Source organism: Leopardus geoffroyi, chromosome E1, assembly GCF_018350155.1.
Source record: "Leopardus geoffroyi isolate Oge1 chromosome E1, O.geoffroyi_Oge1_pat1.0, whole genome shotgun sequence".
NCBI classification, from domain to species: Eukaryota; Metazoa; Chordata; class Mammalia; order Carnivora; family Felidae; genus Leopardus; species Leopardus geoffroyi.
The window spans coordinates 47,177,078-47,197,230 of NC_059330.1; the positions used below are offsets into that span (position 1 = coordinate 47,177,078).

General features: G+C 38.8%; 1 protein-coding gene across 22 annotated transcripts in view; it reads right to left on the reverse strand.

The window, feature by feature from the left end:
* The window catches only part of BPTF (bromodomain PHD finger transcription factor), a 151,889-nt gene that overhangs the window by 38,039 nt on the left and 93,697 nt on the right, over nt 1-20,153 (reverse strand). For 11 of the 22 annotated variants that reach the window (XM_045490710.1, XM_045490716.1, XM_045490713.1 and 8 more), the window contains 11 exons: nt 19,977-20,115; nt 16,500-16,679; nt 13,135-15,445; nt 8,738-8,862; nt 7,556-7,684; nt 5,690-5,840; nt 5,227-5,350; nt 3,476-3,722; nt 2,952-3,113; nt 2,583-2,734; nt 1,568-1,676 (listed from right to left, as the gene is read on the reverse strand). In XM_045490710.1, coding sequence (XP_045346666.1) covers nt 1,568-1,676; nt 2,583-2,734; nt 2,952-3,113; nt 3,476-3,722; nt 5,227-5,350; nt 5,690-5,840; nt 7,556-7,684; nt 8,738-8,862; nt 13,135-15,445; nt 16,500-16,679; nt 19,977-20,115 — 3,829 coding nt within the window. The remainder of the gene's footprint in view (nt 1-1,567; nt 1,677-2,582; nt 2,735-2,951; nt 3,114-3,475; nt 3,723-5,226; nt 5,351-5,689; nt 5,841-7,555; nt 7,685-8,737; nt 8,863-13,134; nt 15,446-16,499; nt 16,680-19,976; nt 20,116-20,153) is intronic. The other 11 variants (XM_045490717.1, XM_045490725.1, XM_045490727.1 and 8 more) reach the window with 3 other exon arrangements.

The window sequence follows — 20,153 nt, forward strand, 5'->3', positions numbered from 1 at the left end:
TTGCCCTTTTCTGTTTCCTAATTATTACTTGTATTTTATTTTACTTCCTCCTGTTTTCTTTCAAAACTTGTTTTATATATTTTTCTAAATGCTGATTAAGACTTAAGAATATACTGGGGTGGCTCAGTCGGTTAAGTGTCCAACTTCAACTCAGATCACGATCTTGCAGTTTGTGAGTTCGAGCCCTGCGTCGGGCTCTGTGCTAACAGCTCAGAGCCTGGAGCTTGCTTTTGGATTTGGATTCTGTGTCTTCCTCTCTCTGCCCCCTCCCCTGCTCACACATGCGCGCTCTCTCTCTCTCTCAAAAATGAATAAATGTTAAAAAAAATTTTTTTTTTAAAGACTTAAGAATATGGGTTTTGGTCTGTTTTGTCCTCCAATGTATTTTAATTGCCTAGGATAGGTGCTCAAGTATTTATTGAATAAATTTGCCTCTGAGTTTAGCTTTGGCAGCATGACTTAGGGGCTACTTAATGTGCTTGAAACTATACATTTGATGTTTCCTTCACCTAAAAGTTACTTATAAAAACACCCGTTTTTAAATTTCTAAGCAAGTAAAAATTAGTAGAATAAGTTATTAACTTCTTGCTTTACTTTGAAGAATGTGGCCTATACACCTTCTACTGTTTGGAAAGAATTCATCAGGTTTTACTATGACTCATTATGTGACCATTTTGGTACAAACAGCCCATAAATATTTAAAACCGATGTGCATTCCTGAAGGTTGAACAGTTGACATGCAGCCTGTTTCTCGTCTACAACGCTCCTGCTAATCCCTCCTTCATATCAAATAGTTTTTGCTTTATACACTCCAATGTGATCTTATTTGGTTCTTAAAGTTCCCAAATTACACCTTCGTTGCAAGTTTTTATCTTTAAGACAATGTGAAAATCACAGACTTCTACTCTGCTCAATATTAGTAGGGTAATCCTTATCTTCTGCCCCCAAACCTCATCCCCCTTTCTTTCTTTCTTTTTTTGGTCTTTGCCCATCTTATTATTGTGTACCTTTTGTAGTAATTCAACTTTAGGTATGTTTCTCATAAATGTACAGTTGGGATTTTCTGTTCAATCTTTTAGCGTTCAGCTTTCAATATGGCAGTTTTAACTTATTCACATTAATGAAAGGCTGACACTGTCTCTGTAATCTTTTTTTTATACTTTCCATTTAAATGCTTCTTAGCTGTTTCCTTGATTTTATCTCCGTCTTTTGCCAAACAGACTGTTGTCTTTCCTCATTTTCTTTATTCCAATGACTTGAATTAGTATATATTCCATCTACTAGAGGTTTTTAAAACATTTTTATTAAGCAAACTTGGATCTATTTTCTCTCATCGGCACAGCCAGAGATGAAATAACATCTATGAGTGTACTCCACAATGGATTAGAAATTTAGTATGCTTTGAATACTCATTCACAATGCAGAGTAGTAACCACTATATGATCACAGCCTGAAGTATTCATCCAAATTAGTATTTTCTAGTATGTAAAGTAGCCAATACAGAGTATTATAGATTTCCCAGACTGGATGTTTAGATGTAAAATGAAAATGCTGGAGGGACGAATACCTGGCTGTACCATCACGGGTGTTCGAATAATTGCCTTTCCTAGTGTTGACTGTTGGAGTGGTGTTCTAATCACCGTCATACCAGGGCGGATCTGAGGCCCTGTGATTACCTATAAATGACACAAAGGAGAATGAATTAAAATGCTTTTAAAAGACTAAAAAAGCACGATGGACTTAGAACACAGTCTTTAAACATCCTATGTTGATAATTACATCTACAGAAATGACAAAGGCTCTTGGGCATTACATTTTAAATTATATTAAGCATCAGAATAACGATGGAATTCTGAAGGAAGAAAATTTAATCCAAATGAGATCATACAAAATTCTTTGTCACTGATATCAAGTACAGCCTACAGACCAGAGGGAAGGCACAAGGCTCAGTGAAGCTCTGTCCTATAACCACCGTAGTTGTTCAGAGAAAAATGTTGGGTCGTGTTCTCCCTGAGGTCCAACACATATCTGTCACCCACAGCATACAAGATCGGAAACCAAATGTCCTTTCACAGTTTTAGAGGAGAGACTACAGAGCATATTGTTTTCAGTTTTACAGTTACGTCCAGAACATTTTCAAGTCTGCAAAACTTGAAACCTTTTCCATGATACCAGAGCCAAGGAAATGATGTATCTAATACGTGTGCATGTCGGCTGATAACCAACGAGCTCTAATGCCACGGATTCTATTTTTCATTCCACTTCTCAGTTGCATACCAAGTTTCCCTCGGGGCTCCAATGCTGTCTGCTGTTTTATATGAAGGAATTTTCTCTACAGAATCCTAGAAAGCATTTCTTCTGATTCATAAACTAATATGCTATTATGTTGAAAATTAACATTTCATATATCATTTATGCTTAGATATATAACAGATTTTTTAAAAAGTCAGTACCTTGGCATAGATGAGTAAAAGGTAAAGGAAGATGAGGAGCTAAATTAATCCTGGAAGAGGCCATTCTAAAATCTTCAACTTGATGTGGTTAACGCTTTAAAACAAAAGAAGTCTGTAAAGCATTCTTACTTGTGAAGTGCTTGTGGTTGCTCCAGAGCCTGAGGTATTGGGCCTAATTGTGACTGTTGCTGTCCTGGGCTGGAATGAAGTAAAGGTCTGCTGACTTGTACCTGTACTTGATGGAATGATACCCAGGACTTTCTGCTGTACTTGAACAACGCCTTAAAAAAAGATGAAGAAGTCATTAGCAACTGCCCCTTTCATAACAAGCATCAGGTGTCACTGGGTTTCTGAGGAGAAACTACGTGTGGCAGGGTTTTATAGTGGGCTACATAGAATGTGAGGTCCAAGGACTGAAATCAGTGAAAAGGAAATGAAAAATAATGGCAACAGTATGATCTGGCAAATGTGAATTAAAACTCTTCACATTTCCCTTACCTCCTTGTGTTGCTGGCACATTTACAGCGACAATCTTGCTGTTTGCAGGAAGTGGCAGTTTGGTAATTACTTTTCCTGCCATAGTGACTGGATTGCCTGTAATTTGGAACGTCTGACCTGTGCTGGCAATGGTTGTAGCAGATGTGGCAGCTGTGCTGGTGGCTAATGGGGTATAAGACATTTAATAAGCTTTAGATTTAAAATAACCAGCAACGTAGTGACTTCTAGGAAGGGCACCAAGGCATGAAATGTGGCTCATTCTTGTCTTTTTAAGAAAAACATTCCTCTCCACTCAAAGTAAGTGAACTATGTAAATGTTGAGAGGGAAATAATGGAAGAGAGGAGTTTCGCTCATGTCATATCATGAATATTATCTGTAACAAACCAACTGTGGCAGCTTGATTGCTCAATCAGCTGCAGGAAGAAAACAATTCTCTAAAGAAATGTTTCATCTCAGTTGGTAAACGATCGAAATTTCTTTTTCCTGAATGAAAGCAATCTTTTCTTTAAGAACAGTTGTGTACCTGAGTTTGACTGGCCTTGCTTAACCCACGTAGCGAAGGTCTGATGGAAGTTCTTGTTTTGCTGGAATGTCACTGTCGCTGGAGATCCAACTTTGGTAGTTAGTACCATTTTAGTTCCAGTTGTAACGGAGCCACTTATGGGGGCCACCATCACTTTCGGCGCTGGGGAGATGGTACTAGTTGTACTGTTCGTTGGGGAAGTGGTGGAAGCTGCAATTGCTGTAGGCTTCTGCTGTTCCAATCGTTTCTAGAAAAGTCAGGGAGAGAAAACATGAACCGAAACAGTTCCAAATAAAAACAATACCATTCTGCAAGAAGTCCACCCACTATTTCTCCAAATCTAAGAAACTGCACCAAATTTCTCAAATATTTTATTTCTGAACCTATGTATTTAAATTTGCCCTTCAATTTAATTTCTTGATGCAGGCCAATATTTTTATGACTCTAAACCACACCTATTTTATTGAAAGTAGTAAGTCTTTCATTCAAAAATGAAGAACAATCAAATTTTTCCAGCCTATACAAACGTCCAACCTTTCAGATGGCAAATAAAAGAGACACAGGTCATCTTATTGAAGACAGGAACACCTTGCGGCTCAGCGGTGGGATTTAGAGCACACAGCAAATGATGGGAACTGTACAACGTTTCTGGTTTACTGTAGTGTTAATTTATCCAATTATAAAACACAGGTCAGTACTTAAATAATCACTATCCAAGTTGACAAACAGGCAAGCAAGTTGAAAATTATAAGAAAACATCTTTTCTAAACTTCTTATATTACTCAGTTTAAACATTTTTTTTTACAGAAAAAATACTGTAGACTATTTTACGCAGGGAAGCATAGCCTGATTACAATAGAGGGTTATTAAAGCCAATTTGTACACCTTCCATCATAGATTGCTAACATTTCCTGACCTTACCAACATGACAATGTAAACTTCCACACGTAAAAAAAAAAACATAGGTGCCAATGATTTCAAACCTGATGGCAAACGCTTTGTCAGAATTATCTTCTTTAATGCTCAGGCTGACCCAACAGAGTTGCTGGTATTATAACTTAAAGATGAGGAAACTGAGACTCAGAAAGACTCTGGCCTGGGCAGAGCTAGCTACTGCTGGAGGTGAGAGGTGTACTAAGATAATACGGCAATGCTGAACTATCTCCTGCCACTGCAAACTGCTCACCGGCGACATCACAGCCAGTCTCGACAGGAGTGCTTTTGTAAACATCCTATGCGCGTGAACAGAATGTGAGGTATTTCACACAGTTTCTCATTCCTCAGAAGAAAAGTTTAGTTTTGTATATTTAGAAATGTCACCTGATTCAATCAGTTAAAAAAAAAAAAAAAAAAGACAAGGAAACTGAACACATATTAGGTAGTTATTTCCTGAGGGTGCTGAGGATATGCCTTCAAAATTGGAAATGTTGACTGCATTTGTAAATGAGTATTTTAAATATATTTTTAAAAATCACACCAAACTCTTACAGAGTTTTAGTAGAATTTGTTTCTTCAGAGACTACAGAGATTTTACAGATTGGAACTTTGCAGGAAAACGTATTTCAAAATTACCCTCAAACTAATGTAACACTGTGTGTCAACTATACTTTAGTAACAACAAAAAATTACGCATTGAATTTTAGATAATAAGTCAAACCACACGAATATATCAACACTGTGCTTTTGGTGTGCATGGATTTGGCTAAAAATGTCAACTCGCTGCCAGGTGGGACTAGTACCAACTCCCCCACCTGCCGGGCAGCCAAGCGCTGCTGTTTGAGGTGAGCCTCCATTTGGGCCTTGAAGTCCTCTGCCTTCTTCTGTTCACTAACCTTAGCCTGTTGCTCAACTGCTTGTGCCTTCTCTTTCTCCACTCTGCAGGAAACAAAGGAGAAATTTTATCAGAAACTACACTATGAGGCATTCGGCATCAAATATTAAGTGACATCTGGTTGACTCTCATGTTCTAAAAAGATGTGAAATTATTTCCATTTCAAAAATGAACATTAAAAGGTAATTAGAAACTGACAAGTGGATACAACACATTAAAATTAGAAATAGGACTTTAATAAATAATATATATCTAGCACTTAAAATCCAAAGGCGAAGTAAAATTAACTAGGACATACTGAATAAACTTTTAAGGTGGCAATTCTTCAGTTCTGAAGTGATAAAAGCTTCGAGTATCTGAGCACATGTTAACCATTTCCTTACCTTTCAGCAAATGCCCTGATCTCCCATAATTCCAACTCTTCCTCGGCTACCCAAGTTTCGATAATAACAGGGCCAGTTTGCTTGGGCGTTTCTGGTCTCTTTGGCCGCAATGCACTCGATCGAAGGCCTTTTCTCTGAGGTGTAGGTGTTTCTTTGGAAAAGAAATCAGAGTATTTTAAGCAATATAGCTTCTAAAATTGCAGTACTTCTGACATCTCCTCTTATATCATGAAAAACAAGAGTTGGCCAACTTTTTCTTAAAGAGCCAGATGGTAAATACTTTATATTGTGTGGGCCAGATGGTGTCTGTAACAACTATTCAACTGTGCCTTTGTTTTCATGAAACGAGCCAGAGACCATACATAAGTGAGTACATATGGCTGTGGTCCAATCAAACTTTATTAACAAAAGCAGGTGACGGGTCAAGGCTCATGGGCCAGGTCTGCTCGCTCCTGATATAAAAGGCCTAAGAGCCTGTTACATCTGCCCGTAACATTCCTCCTGGCTTCGCTCCCCCTCACGTGACTAATGCCTGTTCATCCCGCAGACCCCACTGTGGATACAACATTCTTCAAGAAGCCTACCGTGTTCCTCGCACCTAGTTGGGCTGAGTGTCCTTGCCATGTACATACAGCTCTGGCAACGTGTATCTCCCCATCACAGCACTGAGAAGGGGAATTTGAAAGTTGCCCGTGTAAAGAAGGGATCAGAAACTACTAACTATAGGTAAAATCTCCTAATGTAAGATTTTAAAAAGAAAAAGCAGGGAGAGGCGAGCATTGAACCTTCCCATTTGTTCAAGGAGCAGGGAAGCAGCTGAAATAGCAGAAGGACCTAGGTTATCCAAAGTGATAAGAGCAAAGAAAAGTGACTCAAGGAGACTGCAGTGGTTTGAATTGAAGGCTCTGGGGTCAGAAACTTGCCTCTTCCATCTGTTTCTCTGCCTATCGACTGAGCTACTTCTGTTCCAGGACAGCACTGTTTTAATTACATTACTATTTATTTCATCATTCTACTAGGACAGGTACCCCTTATTGAAGTTCTTTTCAAAAAATCTACTTTCATTTATTCTCCAGGATAAACCTTTGAATTAATTCAATCAAATTTCAAAATTTAAATTTATACATTTTGGAACAGTTAACTTCTATTAAATAGTATGTTTATATCTAAGGACAGCATTCTCTTTTTGCCCATTTTGTAACAGATTTTTTTCCTGAATGGTTTTACTGGACTTCTAAAATAACACTGATTTTAATCTATTTATAGCTCTTGAATCTGGTCACCTGACTGAACTCTTTCTAGCGCAACAGTTTGGATGCTCGTGTCGTAGCATTATAACAACACTGTAACGTTTTCTCTGCTTCTTTGAGAATAGGGGCCACATCCAGTTCTTCCATGTCTTCGCTGTCTAATGCCCCCACGTAGGTGGCTCCCTAAATGTTTCCTGAATCACTCTTTGTGCCTCTTAGATCATTTCTTCCCCCTGACGTTATTTCAAAACAGCTTTAACTCTTGAGCCAACAAATGTTCAGTGACCACTCCTGCATCTGATTCTGCAGCAGGTGTCAGGACTACAACAAACCAGACGGACTCGGTGGCCGCCCTCTTGGAGCCGATGGTCTGGTGTCAATCACTGTTCCACAGCCTGATTATAAGAAGTTATTATTACAGCTCTGTACCCCTCCCTGTGTTCGGCGCGATGCCTGTAGGTATCACTGTGTGTCTAGTGGAATCTTGTTAACTTTATTGAGTATCAAAAGATATCTTCTTCAGAAGTTGAATGAAGAGATAAGGAAACAATTTTAATTCATAAAAGATGTGGCCAACAGGTCAGTAACAAAGAACAGAGTTCTTTCTATTCCTTACCTTTTGGTGCTTCTGGAACTCCAATGGGGCAAATGATTTTCCGGATACAATATTCAGATCGAATGCCATAAGGACCAACATCTCGCCTCTTAATTATCTCTGTCGTTGTGATTTCAGTTTCAGAGGTTTCTATGGTGATTTAATTCACATAGTATTAATAACCACCTAAAATAGTCAGAGACTAGAAAAGTACAACATCTGGTGCTTTAAGAAGGAGACACACGTGGAATAAACTTTTGAAAATATTTGGTTAATTAATGACTTCAGGATCATTGCTGGACTGCAACAATACTGAGTTTCTTCCTCACTGAAAATTTCTAAACTGAGCTGATTGGGGGCAGCTTGGTCTCCGGTGGCAAACAGTCAAAATAAATAAGAGAAGAGAGAAGCAGCAAGCATAGGGTTCCGGATGTCCCAGTTTAACTGATTTGTTCTCTGTAATAAGATCTTTTAAAAATTCAGACTGATTCACATGTAAGTGCCTCACCTTATAATTTGACCCCCCTTTCCTAGCCCCCAGTATCTCACAGCACGTGTTACCAAACTTTAGCGAAGCTGTATTTTAAAAACACAAGCCATATATATATATATTGGGTTTTTTTTTTTAATTTTTTTTTTAACGTTTATTTATTTTTGAGACAGAGAGAGACAGAGCATGAACGGGGGAGGGTCAGAGAGACAGGGAGACACAGAACCCGAAACAGGCTCCAGGCTCTGAGCAGTCAGCACAGAGCCTGACGCGGGGCTTAAACTCACGAACCGCGAGATCATGACCTGAGCCAAAGTTGGACACTTAACCGACTGAGCCACCCAGGCGCCCTATATTGTTTTTTTTTTTTTTTTTGATGGCGGTGAAGCACACATGGGCACGAGCTGGGGAGGGGCACAGAAAGAGAGAGAGAGAGAGAGAGTCAGAGAGAGAGAGAGAGAGAGAGAGAGAGAGAGAGAGAGAGAATCCCAAGCAGGCTCCACAGTGTCAGCTCAGCCAGACGCAGGGCTCGAACTCATGAACTGTGAGATCATGACCTGAGCCGAAATCAAGAGTCGGACGCTTAACTGACTGAACTACCCAGGTGCCTCCCAAGCATTATATTTTAATAAATAACAAAAATGCTTAAAATTAAGTGAACTGTCAAGTGATTTTCTCTTTTCAACTTAGACTAGAAAAGGAAAAGCCCTTACCTGTCCGTGTGGTCCCTCCTCCTGGAGGAGCCTTGGCTGCCATGTCATCCCATCTCAGGCTTGCCCACAGTAACCGTAACATAAGGCTCACTCCAGCTAAGGACTTTACAGTCTGAAGTCTATACCTGAAAGAAAAACCCAAGAAAAACTACATATGTATTGTGCATGCACGCGTGCGCACACACACACACGCTCTATTATTAAACTGAAGGACTATTTCTAGTTCTCATTATTAATAGTTATAATACAATTTTGTAAGCACTTTGGCTATTACATGTCCCTTAATAAAATAACTTTTTTATTCCTAGGCATACCATGCATCTAACAACTTAAAAGGGGTCTGTATGTCACTTCAAACGCCATATAAATTTGTAAAATGAGCATGTTTCATTGTAAGACTGATACGGCAAGAATTTATGAAGATTTTATAACGTTTAGCCTAATTCCAAAATATGTGCTAGAGAAATTACAAAGGAGAACAAAATACAGAGACGTAATTGTGTTACTAAATGTGGTAAGAGTTTTGAAGGATAAAATCTTAACTAATTGATTTGTGCTGAAACAAACTGAAACTGTTTAAATTTTCTCAAAACCCAAAACGAAAAGACCCCCCACAAACCCAGTAAGACCTTTCCATATGAACAGAAATTCTGTATCCAAATGGTGGTTCTGGAAAACATGAACTACTGGATGATGAATACCTGTCAATACTAGTAACACTTGAACCACATTAGTAGCTTTAGAGTTCTACAACACAACGAATAATAAAAAAGGGTAATGCTATATTAGTTATTGATCAGGAGACAAAGGAATCTGTGTGCAGGTTTTTACTAAGCACTGTGTGCAAAGTTATTGAACATTTTAGATATTCCTTTGAAAATAATATTAAAGATACATTTCAAAACGAATTTACAACGGCAATGAATATTTTGTCCCAACATGGAACTGACCGTAAAATAGTTTTAAAAAGCCCTTGGGTCTCAATTCTCTATTAGTGGTCTTTGAGTAATTAAACACTCTGTTGACATATCCACATACATAAATAAATAAACTGGTTGTGGTGTACAGAAAACCTATAAAACTAAAATAATTCCCTCCTCTAAGAGAGGTAGAATAAGGTAGACCTTAGATAATTTGTATTTAAGAGGCAATGCTTTCTATTCTAAACATGAAGCTGGGGAAATGACCAGTGTGAGAAGGGGACCGCTCTAGCCAAAAACTTGCTGCAGCTTCTTACATTCCCATCTCCACCTGGGACACCAGTACCTCCTTTGCTGTGCTGCCGCCCTGTGAATCCTGTGACCTGGACAGAACAATGCTCGAATGGGAGGGCGAACGCTAACCGCTGCAGGGGTATCCTGGTGGGGGGGGGGGGGGGTAAGTACGTGTCACTTTGAGACCACACCCTACAGAAATGCCTAGGGAACTCTGGACACCAAATGGGATGTACTTGAAAAGAGAAATGTTTCTCATTCTCTCTTCTTCCTCAGATCACTCTCTACAGTCAAACAGCAACTTCAGTGCGTCTCTATTTCACAAGGGAAACACTGCCAGGTGAGGAACACACCTGAAGCCTGTTCATTCGTGCATTCCTTGGAAGAATACTTGCGTGCCTTCCATGTGCTTTAGACTAACTGAAAGGAGCTGGAGACAGGGATGTGAATTATGATCTGCTCCTGTATCCTCAGGAGCTGTGACAGAGGAAAGCACGAGGGGCACCTGACTCGGCTCAGGGATGGGGATCAGAGCTTTGCTGGAGTCTCAAAGGACAAAGATGAGGGGGTGGCTGCACAAGGGCAAGGGACACACGTATGTACGCTCAGGAGGAAAGTGTGCAACAGCACACGCTTCCTCCGGGAACCACATCTGGCGTGCTATGACCGGAGGGCAGGGGGGTGGCGGTGCGGCGAGAGATGAAGCTGGCATGAGAGAGGAAGGCAGAGCCAGACGTGCCGCACCAAGTGGAAGGGTAAGAGAAGAGCATTAAAGGCGATCCGTATCAAGGCCTCGGGAAGTGTCTGCAGTGTAGGATGGGTCATGAAGGGAAGTGCTTCTCACAGATGGGGATGTACAGGCGAAGGCTGTCCCCTACCTGCCCCGCAGCTGAAGGCTTGCTCAGCTCAGTCAGAACATTCACAGGGTAGATCTGCCTTTTAGGAGGATCACTGGGGCAGAGCTGGGGAGACAACTACTGGTTCAAAGTGATAATGAAACACAGAATCAGGGCCCAGGAGAAAGGAAGTAAGGGAATGGACAGCGTGGAAGAAAAAAGAGGCCTAATGAGTTGACAAGACAAGTTTTCGCTTTTCACTGCTGCTCAGCCTTACCATTAAATTAATAAAGATCAAACATGCACCTCTGACATTCTTAGCTTCTACGCTAAGCATCAGACATAATTGATTCAAGTGTGAGTATAAAAATGCATTTCACATGCATGATTTTTACAGCAATACACTTTTTAAAAATGCATTCTAAAGTCAAGAATAGTTTACATATTTACCCATGCCTCTGTTAGATAAAAGGGATTATGTTTCTCTCAACTTCAGCAAATTCAGACGTTAGCATGTATCTGATGGCAATATCTGTTTAAAATGTACAGGAAGGTATTTCCTTCCATTAAAAAATGAGAAATTAACTAAACAGATACCAGTGGTGCCCACAGTGCATATTAAAACATAACAATACAAGGCTCCTGAAACCCAGCCGTGCAGAAAAGGGCCCTGGGCAACACGTGATCAGAACTGGTTCAGAGAAAAGTACTTCCCAGTTGAGCCTACCTTCCACTTGAGAAAAGAAAAGAGCAGAAAGGTCGGCCTCCACAACTGCCAGGTCATTGTAATTAAAGTATTTGTACATAGTAACTTTTCCAGTGGGAAAGAAGTTACCTGCAGGACAGTCAAGGATACATTTTGGGACCGCTCTCAATGAAGAAAGCAGAAAAGTGCAGAGTAATCCTATAAATCCATGAACTGTAATGAAGAGTTCCTTGATTCCCTGCAGGATTCTGCAAATCCTTCATTGCAGGCCCTGCAGAGAAATTGTACTTTTCAGCTGTCTCTATTGAATGTGTAATGGAGTGATATTTTAATTCAAATCAAAAGATGAGTTATAAAAACCTTGGTCAAACCAAATATGACTGGTCATATTAATAAGTTAATTTCTTTATCGAGAGTACTCATTTACACTTCGTTTTGGTTTTGGTTTTCTTTGATCATACTAGCCAGCTGTAATATAAAAGAAACACACACACACACACACACACACACACACACACACACACACAGGTATGATTTTAACTTAAAGAAAGTGGAACCACAGATACACAGAAATGAAGCCTAACGTGAAATGGAGTCTGCTCAGTCACTTGCTGAAATAATTTTAGGTTCCTATCAAAATCTAGCAGAAATCAAGACTGTTCCTGACTCCTGAGCATGCCCCACACAACTCTTACGTCTTCGGTGTTTATGTTTCATCCTTTCCAGTGGTGAGGGTGAAAAGATAAAAAGACAAGGACATGAAAAAGGACAAAGCAAGGACAGATATGTGAAAATGTGATATAGCAGATAAAGTACTGGACTGGGGGTTTAGGAAAACCGGGCACTATTCCTAACTCTGTCCCTCTGTGGCCAGAGGCAAATTATTCCACATCTATAAAAGATAAGAATTTCTAAGATCCTTTCCAATATAGAACTACACGATCTTACAACTGACAGTACTACGTACTTATGACTCATCCCCAAAGCTTAATGCCCAGAAAACCTTAATTTAAGACTATTTCTGGGTTTTAAAAACTCGTTCCTCAGGACCCTCTTGGGACCACCTCTTCGCACATAAATAACAGAGAACTCCAAAAACACATGCTTATCATGCAAATAAATTACATTAGGAAGATTTCCACATCATGATGGACCTTGTGTGATTCACAGGCATGTCTCCTGTATCTTATGTTTTTATGAATTACCTAATAGAAATAAAATACCAAACTCCAGAAAGTTGATTATCCAATTCTGTAACTCTCTCATTCCCCAGGAAAACACATGGCAGTAACTTGGAAAGTCAGACCACAAAAACAACTACGTTTTCCCTGTTTCTTCCGTCTTGTGAAAAGTAAAACTGAATTTCATTTTAAAGAATTCCCACATATTTTTTTCAGTCTTTTAACATTTTTCCCTAAGTAAACTTTGGTACCTCCCAGCTGGCCAAATTCAAGATTCTCTGTATCTTATTTCCATTACTAACTTGGCCCATTAAATTTCTGCTTCCCTGTCTTATCTCAATTATACCTCATTTTTTACCAAAAAAAAAAAAAAAAAAAAAGAGAGAGAGAGAGAGATATGCTTACTAGATACTGCTTTTAAGACTTTCTCCCTTCCCCAAATACATTTTAAAGTACATACCTCCAAGTGATACCAAAGGTTGGTCTAGGAGAAGGATACGGCCATATATCCAAGGCAGGTTTTGCATTGTAATTAAAATAAGGGACTTCTCGGATTCCTCCTTTCCTGGCCAACTTTTTTAAGTCATCATTAGGCAACACAAATATGCTCTTCTTGCTGCTCTTGGTGATAAATTTTCTATAGGATGGCAGAGCAGTACCTGAACGAGTCTTCTTGGGTCTTGAAAACTTCATGAGTTTCACTTTGTCCCTTGTGGAATATTCTTTGCTCACGGTCATAGATGTTACCAGAGTGCCTCCTGCAGTGGTCAGTGAGTCTGTCACTGTTGTGGTAACCACAGTTTTGCTTTGCTCCTTCACAGAGATGATGTCCACGCTGCTGCCCGTGGAGGGTGTGGAAAGCTTTGTTACCGTTGTAGTGGTGGTCGTGACAGTGGATTTGGCACAGTTTTCTGTGGAAGAGACCACAGTCTGCTTATCACCTTTTGCTACTTTGATTACGGTTTTTGATTCCGTGGCCACCGTGGATGTCATAGTGGTGACTTCTGTGATGACTGTTTTCCTCTTAGACTCTCCGTTGACATTTTCATCTTTGCTGGTAGGCAGCCCATTTTCATCAACAAAATCATTACTGAGGTTAGATTCCTCTCCAGAAGTAACAGGTGAGGGAGTAACTTTCTTAACTTCTGAGGTTTCAATTTCCATATCTTCTACCTGATTTGTTGAACTGCTTTCTGGACAAGACAGTGGAGGTGTGGTAGTATGTATACTCTCAGACTCTTTGGTTGAAGGCAGGGTCTCTAGGCCATCCTGGTAGTCACCTCCAGCATCAGAAGATCTCAGTAAACATGATTTTGTTTCCACGTTGTTTTTTTCATTAAAATCTTCCATGATGACATCACCATTCATGAATGGCTTCACAGCAGATTCTTTAATGGTCAAAGACTTAATATCATTTTCAGGAATTATTTTACTTATATTATTGAGCTTTGGTTCAACATCGCCACTTACTACTTTACTCTCAGAGATTTCTTTCAAGCATTCCCCTTTCAAATATACTTTAGATTTATTATCTTTTCCATTTATTTGAAAGGTACTCGCTTTCTGTCCTTTCTTTTCAGACTCTCGATTTTCATTATTCTTTTTGTCAGTGCTACTTTTTAGATTGACTTGATCAATACATTTAACTGATCTCTCCTCTAATTTCTGTTCTTGACTTGTTTTTTTACCATTTGCTTCAGTTACCTTACTCTGTGGTCTCCTGTCACAGTTTCCAGTGGACTGATCTGAAACAAACTCACGTTTCAACGGTTCCAAGCCTTCAATACCTTGTTCTTGAGTTATGAACTGTTCAGAAATACTTTCACTGCTATTCTGAACAATCATATCTTCTTCACTGCTGTCTTGAATAGACATAGTATCAGAACTATTTTCCAAAGTGCTATTATATTCAGAGTCACATCCCAGTTTTCCTTCAAAGTCCATTGCTTTTGACAGAGATGGGAGATCTCTATCATCGATACTTTTAGGTACTGATGGAAGTGAAGGGCTCTGGGAAGGAGAAACAATGGTGTCATTATCCTCCTGTATGAGTGGTTTTTTGTTCTTATAGATCAAAGTACCAATTTCATCTGTACTGGCTAGTTTGGAGTCATCAACGAGAAAATCACTTCCTTTGGTTTTAATCTTACTAGGTTCCTGGCCTTTACTGGTAGGTTCAGAGAGACTCTCATCTATGTCATTTCCAACAGAATTTTGTTTCTGACAGTTTGTCTCTGGACTGTGAATGGAGACGTCATCTAACATTTGATCTTTTGGATAAAGTTTGTTTGTTGTATGATCAGGATCACTGACTCCAAGAATTGAGGAATCGCTCTGTGAACATCCCCGAATCAAATCTTCAGATTTATCATTACTTGCATTAGGGCTTTGTTCTTGTTTAATAAGCAAGTCACTTTGACACCCTTCTTTTGCTTTAGTTATTACTGGAGACTCAGAAAGACTTTTCAGAGAACTTGTAGAGGTCTTTCCGATACCCTTAATTCCACCCTCCAACTTCATCTTTTCAAGGCGCTGTTTTTCTTCCAGTGTAAACTGTTTAATTCTCCTTTCAAGAAGTCCATCTAGTTTGGATGATTTAATTTTCTTTTTATAACTAGTCCTTAGATGAAAACCCTCACTGACATTGACCACATCTACTTGAGAACTTTCCTGACAATTTATATGTGGCTCTGTTTTCACATCATCATCTATTTCCATTGGTTCTTCCTTAAAGGATTTATCATTGTCAGAATCTAAAACTTCTTTTACATCTGTGAAATAAAGACATTTATGTAAGTGAAATTTTTTACTCTCAAATGTGGAACTCATAATGTTTTTATTTTAAAAACTACCAATGGTTCTTATTTTCACTCAAGGGCTTAAATATAAATATATATTTGAAAGCTCCTGACATAGGATTAAGATAGGTCAATGGACAGGGCTAAACTTTAGAAAATGTTAAAAAACACACACATATTGTAAATATTTAAAAATTCTGATTCTTAGCATCTGAAAATAGAATGTTACAATGAAAAACTACTTAGCCTGTGACAGCTACTCCATACACCAGTACCTTCATGTCAGATTCTGTATAAAATATTTTGTAGTCGTAAAATATCTTAAGGCTAGTATCTTACCTAGTTTTTAAAATATAGCTTTTCACAAAAGGCAATGTAAGTTCCTCAGAAGGTTGGACACAGAGTTAGCTTAATGACCCAGTAATTCCACTACTGGGTATTTACCCAACATGAATGTTCATATCAATATTCATAACAGCCAGGAAGTAGAAACAACCCAAATGGCCATCAACCAATGAGTGGATAAGCAAGATGTGGCACCATCCACAAAATGGAATACTACGCAGAAATAAAAAGGAATGACAAAATTCTGACACCTGCTACAACATGGATGACCCTTGAAAACATGACGCCAGGTCAAAGAAGCCAGTCACAATGGACCACATATTACATGATTCCATTTATACGTCATGTCCAAAACAGGCAAATCCAGAGACAGAAAGTACATTAAGGCTGGTGAGGGGAGTTAGGGAGGACTGGAGACTGACTGCTAATGAGTACGAGGTTTCTTTTTGGGGTGATGAAAATGCTCTAAAATTCACTGTGATGATGGTTGAACAACTCAGTGAAATACTAAAAACCACTAAATTGTACCCTTTAAATGGGTAGATTATCTAGAATATGAATTATGTTTCAATAAAGCTGTGATCATCAGAGAAAGACAAGGCAGTACCTCTCCTGCCGTGCGAACTAGATCCCGTGCAACCTTAGCATCCCCAGGCTGCCCTCCACCCCAGACTCTCCTTACCTTGGTCCTTCTTCTCAGCAATCCTGGAAACATCCATTTCACTTTGGTCTGCTCCTTTTGTAGCACCTGAATCTTTTACCTCATCTTTCTCAGAATCAGGCTCTGTTTTTATTTTTTTTGGACTTCGTGGACTTTTTCTTCTATCTGATTCATCCATATTTTCATCCACATTATTTTTGGCTGAAAAAGAATGAAGTATATAATAATGACAGGTATTCTGAATATTAGCAATTTACTGTAATAAATCTAGTTTAGTGGAAATTATCAAGTATTTTCAGCAATTTATACTGCTTTTTTAAATTAAAAACACACACACACACACAAACACTGAAGACAGTATATACTTCCCTAATATGCTTGGCTGACCTACAGCATTAAAAGAAGACTGCATTTTAGATGTGCTTCAGAAAGAAGCTTTCACATAGGATGACTATTTCAACCTGTTCGATGACTTTACAGATTCTATATCAGTGTTTCTAACATATTTTGTGTTAAAGAATCATATTAGAAGGATAAATACTTAAGTATTTTTCACCCAGACTCCATGGAAAAACTTCAAAGATATCCAAGATCCAATGAAATTAATTACAAAAGTTTGTTTACATACTTCCCCTGTCCTCCACCTCCCCCAGGTAAGGAATCATAGCATTTATCACAGAATAAAAGAGACTTAAGGGAAATGACTAAATGCAATGTTTGGCCTTGTTTGGACCTGGTTTACTGCCAAGAGTAAAATGGCCTCTCTGACACAACGGGGTACCTGGGGTAGGAACCGAGAATCTCAAGATGAATATGTTAAATAGTGTCAGTTTGCTGACTGGATAATAGCATGATGGTTATGAACGTCCACTCTAACTAGAGAGATATATTGTACTGGAAAATAACATGATTTCTGGAATTTGCTTTAAGTACAAGGGAAACAACTCTAGGAAAAAAGTAGGGAGTGCAAGTGAATGAAGAGTGACAGAACTTGATAACTGTTAAAGTTGAATGATGATTACATGGGAGTTCATTATTCTCTTTTACTTTTGTGTAGCTTCAACTTTCCAGAAGGAAAGAAAAAAAAAAAATCAAGACTACAATATAGAACTATTGTCTAGATGAATTTTCTTAGGCCTTAGAGGCATTTCTACCTTTTCTTTTCACTTGAACCCGAATATCCCAAGGACTTAGCAAGGTGAACCTATTTTTTATTTAAATAAAAATGACTCCTTCCAAAAAGATCTGCCTGAAAGGGGAAAGAGTGCAAAAAACAAAGCCAGTATCTGTCAAGACAGCAGGATATTGGTGAGAGAAGAAAAGAATCACAGAAAATGGTGACAGGATGTGTCTAGACCCCACAGGTAACGAAAGGACAAAAAACTAAACTGATACTCTCTTTCTTCAATGCTTCTGTAGTTATTTCAGAATAACTGGGCAATACTTTTTCAATGATTTCAAGTTGCTCACAAAGAGCTTTATATGTCAGTAGTACCCCATTTATAAGCTTTAGGATCCTGGACACTTAAATGGACGATTTATAAAACGTTTGGGATTTCCTCTCCATGAAAGGTCTCCTTGATAGACTATTAACAAAGGGAGCCCAGGTGGCTCAGTCCGTTAAGTGTCTGACTCTTGGTATTGACTCAGGTCGTGATCTCCCGGTTGTGGGATGGAGCCCCATGCTGACAGCGTGGAGCCTGCCTGGGAGTCTCTCTCTGCCCCTCCCCCACTTGCACGCACGTGCTCTCTCAAAAATAAATAAATATAAAAATAAATTAAAAAAACGATTAATTCATATCCGTTATTAACCCTTGCACACTAATACCTGTATTGACACTTATAAATTAATGTGCAAATCAAAGGTATACAGTCTGAGTTAGAATGGAGGTTAGAGATAAGGGACACAGCAGTCAAGCAAGTCAAACACTCTATAGTCTTCTGATGCTGTCAAGTGTTCCCTGAACTGTGTTTCTCTCTGTTCTAACACACCTGTGCCTCGATCAGACTAGATTAGCCATTATGATAGGGACTAATAGTTCTGAGATTATAAATTGGTGGTTACTAATGCCTTTGCCGTAATTCCTATTCTGTAGTTAAGCTAAACCAACAATGTGCTACCACCTGAGAGGAAAGGCTCCGAGGATGCTAGAAGACCAACCTGGTACCTGAATGGATAAAGGCCCGCCATTTGTACAATAGAAACCATATGCTAAGGAAACTGGATTCAAGATCAATCTGCAAAAGCCTAAATATTTTTGCTTATTGATAATCTGGATTTTACTACACAGACAAACCAGGTCAGACATAAGTAAACACAGAGCTCTCTATAATTCTAAGTGCTACATGGGCGGCTGGAGCAACAAAATGGCAATAAAAAAATTGTAACCATCTTTCAGAATTTATCAAAATGTACATTTTGCTTGGATATGATCAGATCATAATAGAATTTAATATTTGCCAAGTACCTACTATCACCTAGGCTTTTTAGGAAAGAACACATTGCACCAAAGACTAGCAAATTACACTGCATAGCAAGCAGAACTACTTTTGAAAATTGCTCAGATTACAAAGGAGATCTTGCAATGTAGTGTGCAAAAAGGACAATGGAAGCCAGGACACACGGATTCCAGTCAGGATTCTATCCCTGTGTGAACTGTACGTCACTTAGTATCTCCATGAAATAATCTGCTCGTGTGCTGTGAGTTTCAAAACATATGGTCTCTTGGGGCGCCTGGATGGCTCCTTCGGTTCAGCGTCTGACTTCAGGTCATGATCTCATGGTTTATGAGTTTGAGCCCTGCATTGGGCTCTCTGCTGTCAGTGCGGAGCCTGCTTTGGATCCTCTGTCCCCCCCCCCGTCTCTCTCTGCCCTTCCTCCACTCGTGATCTCTCTCTCAAAAATACATAAAACATTAAAAAAATTATATATCTATATATATCTATAGACATAGATATTTATAGTCTATAGATATAGATACATATAGTCTCTTAGTAGGGTAGTTCCCCTCTAGAGTTCTGTGATTCTAAATACTAATAAAATTGTTAGCGAGTAGCACAAATTGAGTTAATACCTCGTTTATGTGGAAGTGTTACTGAATTCTCCACTACTTGCTATTTGGTTTTGTTATGTGCCACAATGCTGAGGTTACCAGATATGTAGCTCCTTAGGAAGTCAAGTAATACTGAATTTAAGATTTCAGAAAAACAACTAGGTGGCTGAAACCTTTTTTCTTTTTTTTTTTTTAACAAGTCCTATTCTAGCCTCTTTCTTTAACTGAAACCCTAAGCATCACAATCCTGAGAATAAAGGTTTAAATATTTTATAAAGGTTTAAAATATTTTAGAATTTATACCAACTACATTGGTAGTTTTGCCATGTTCTGTTAAAAACTTCAGAGAAAACTTTCATCTAAAATACGGTCAGTAAACCTCATTTTGTAAGAAACAGTACAAATCAGAAACATTAATACAGGAAAAATAACTTCAATTACTTACTTCCTTCTAATGACTTTCTGTAATTCACATTAGTATTGCCTGGCAATTTAGGAACAAACCTATAAACATGAGTTTTACTAATCCAGCTCCAACCACCATATCCCGTAACTCTGTATTCCTCTCCTTTTTGTTTCCAAACCTGGTGTGAATGAAAACACTCTGATTAAACAAGAATGA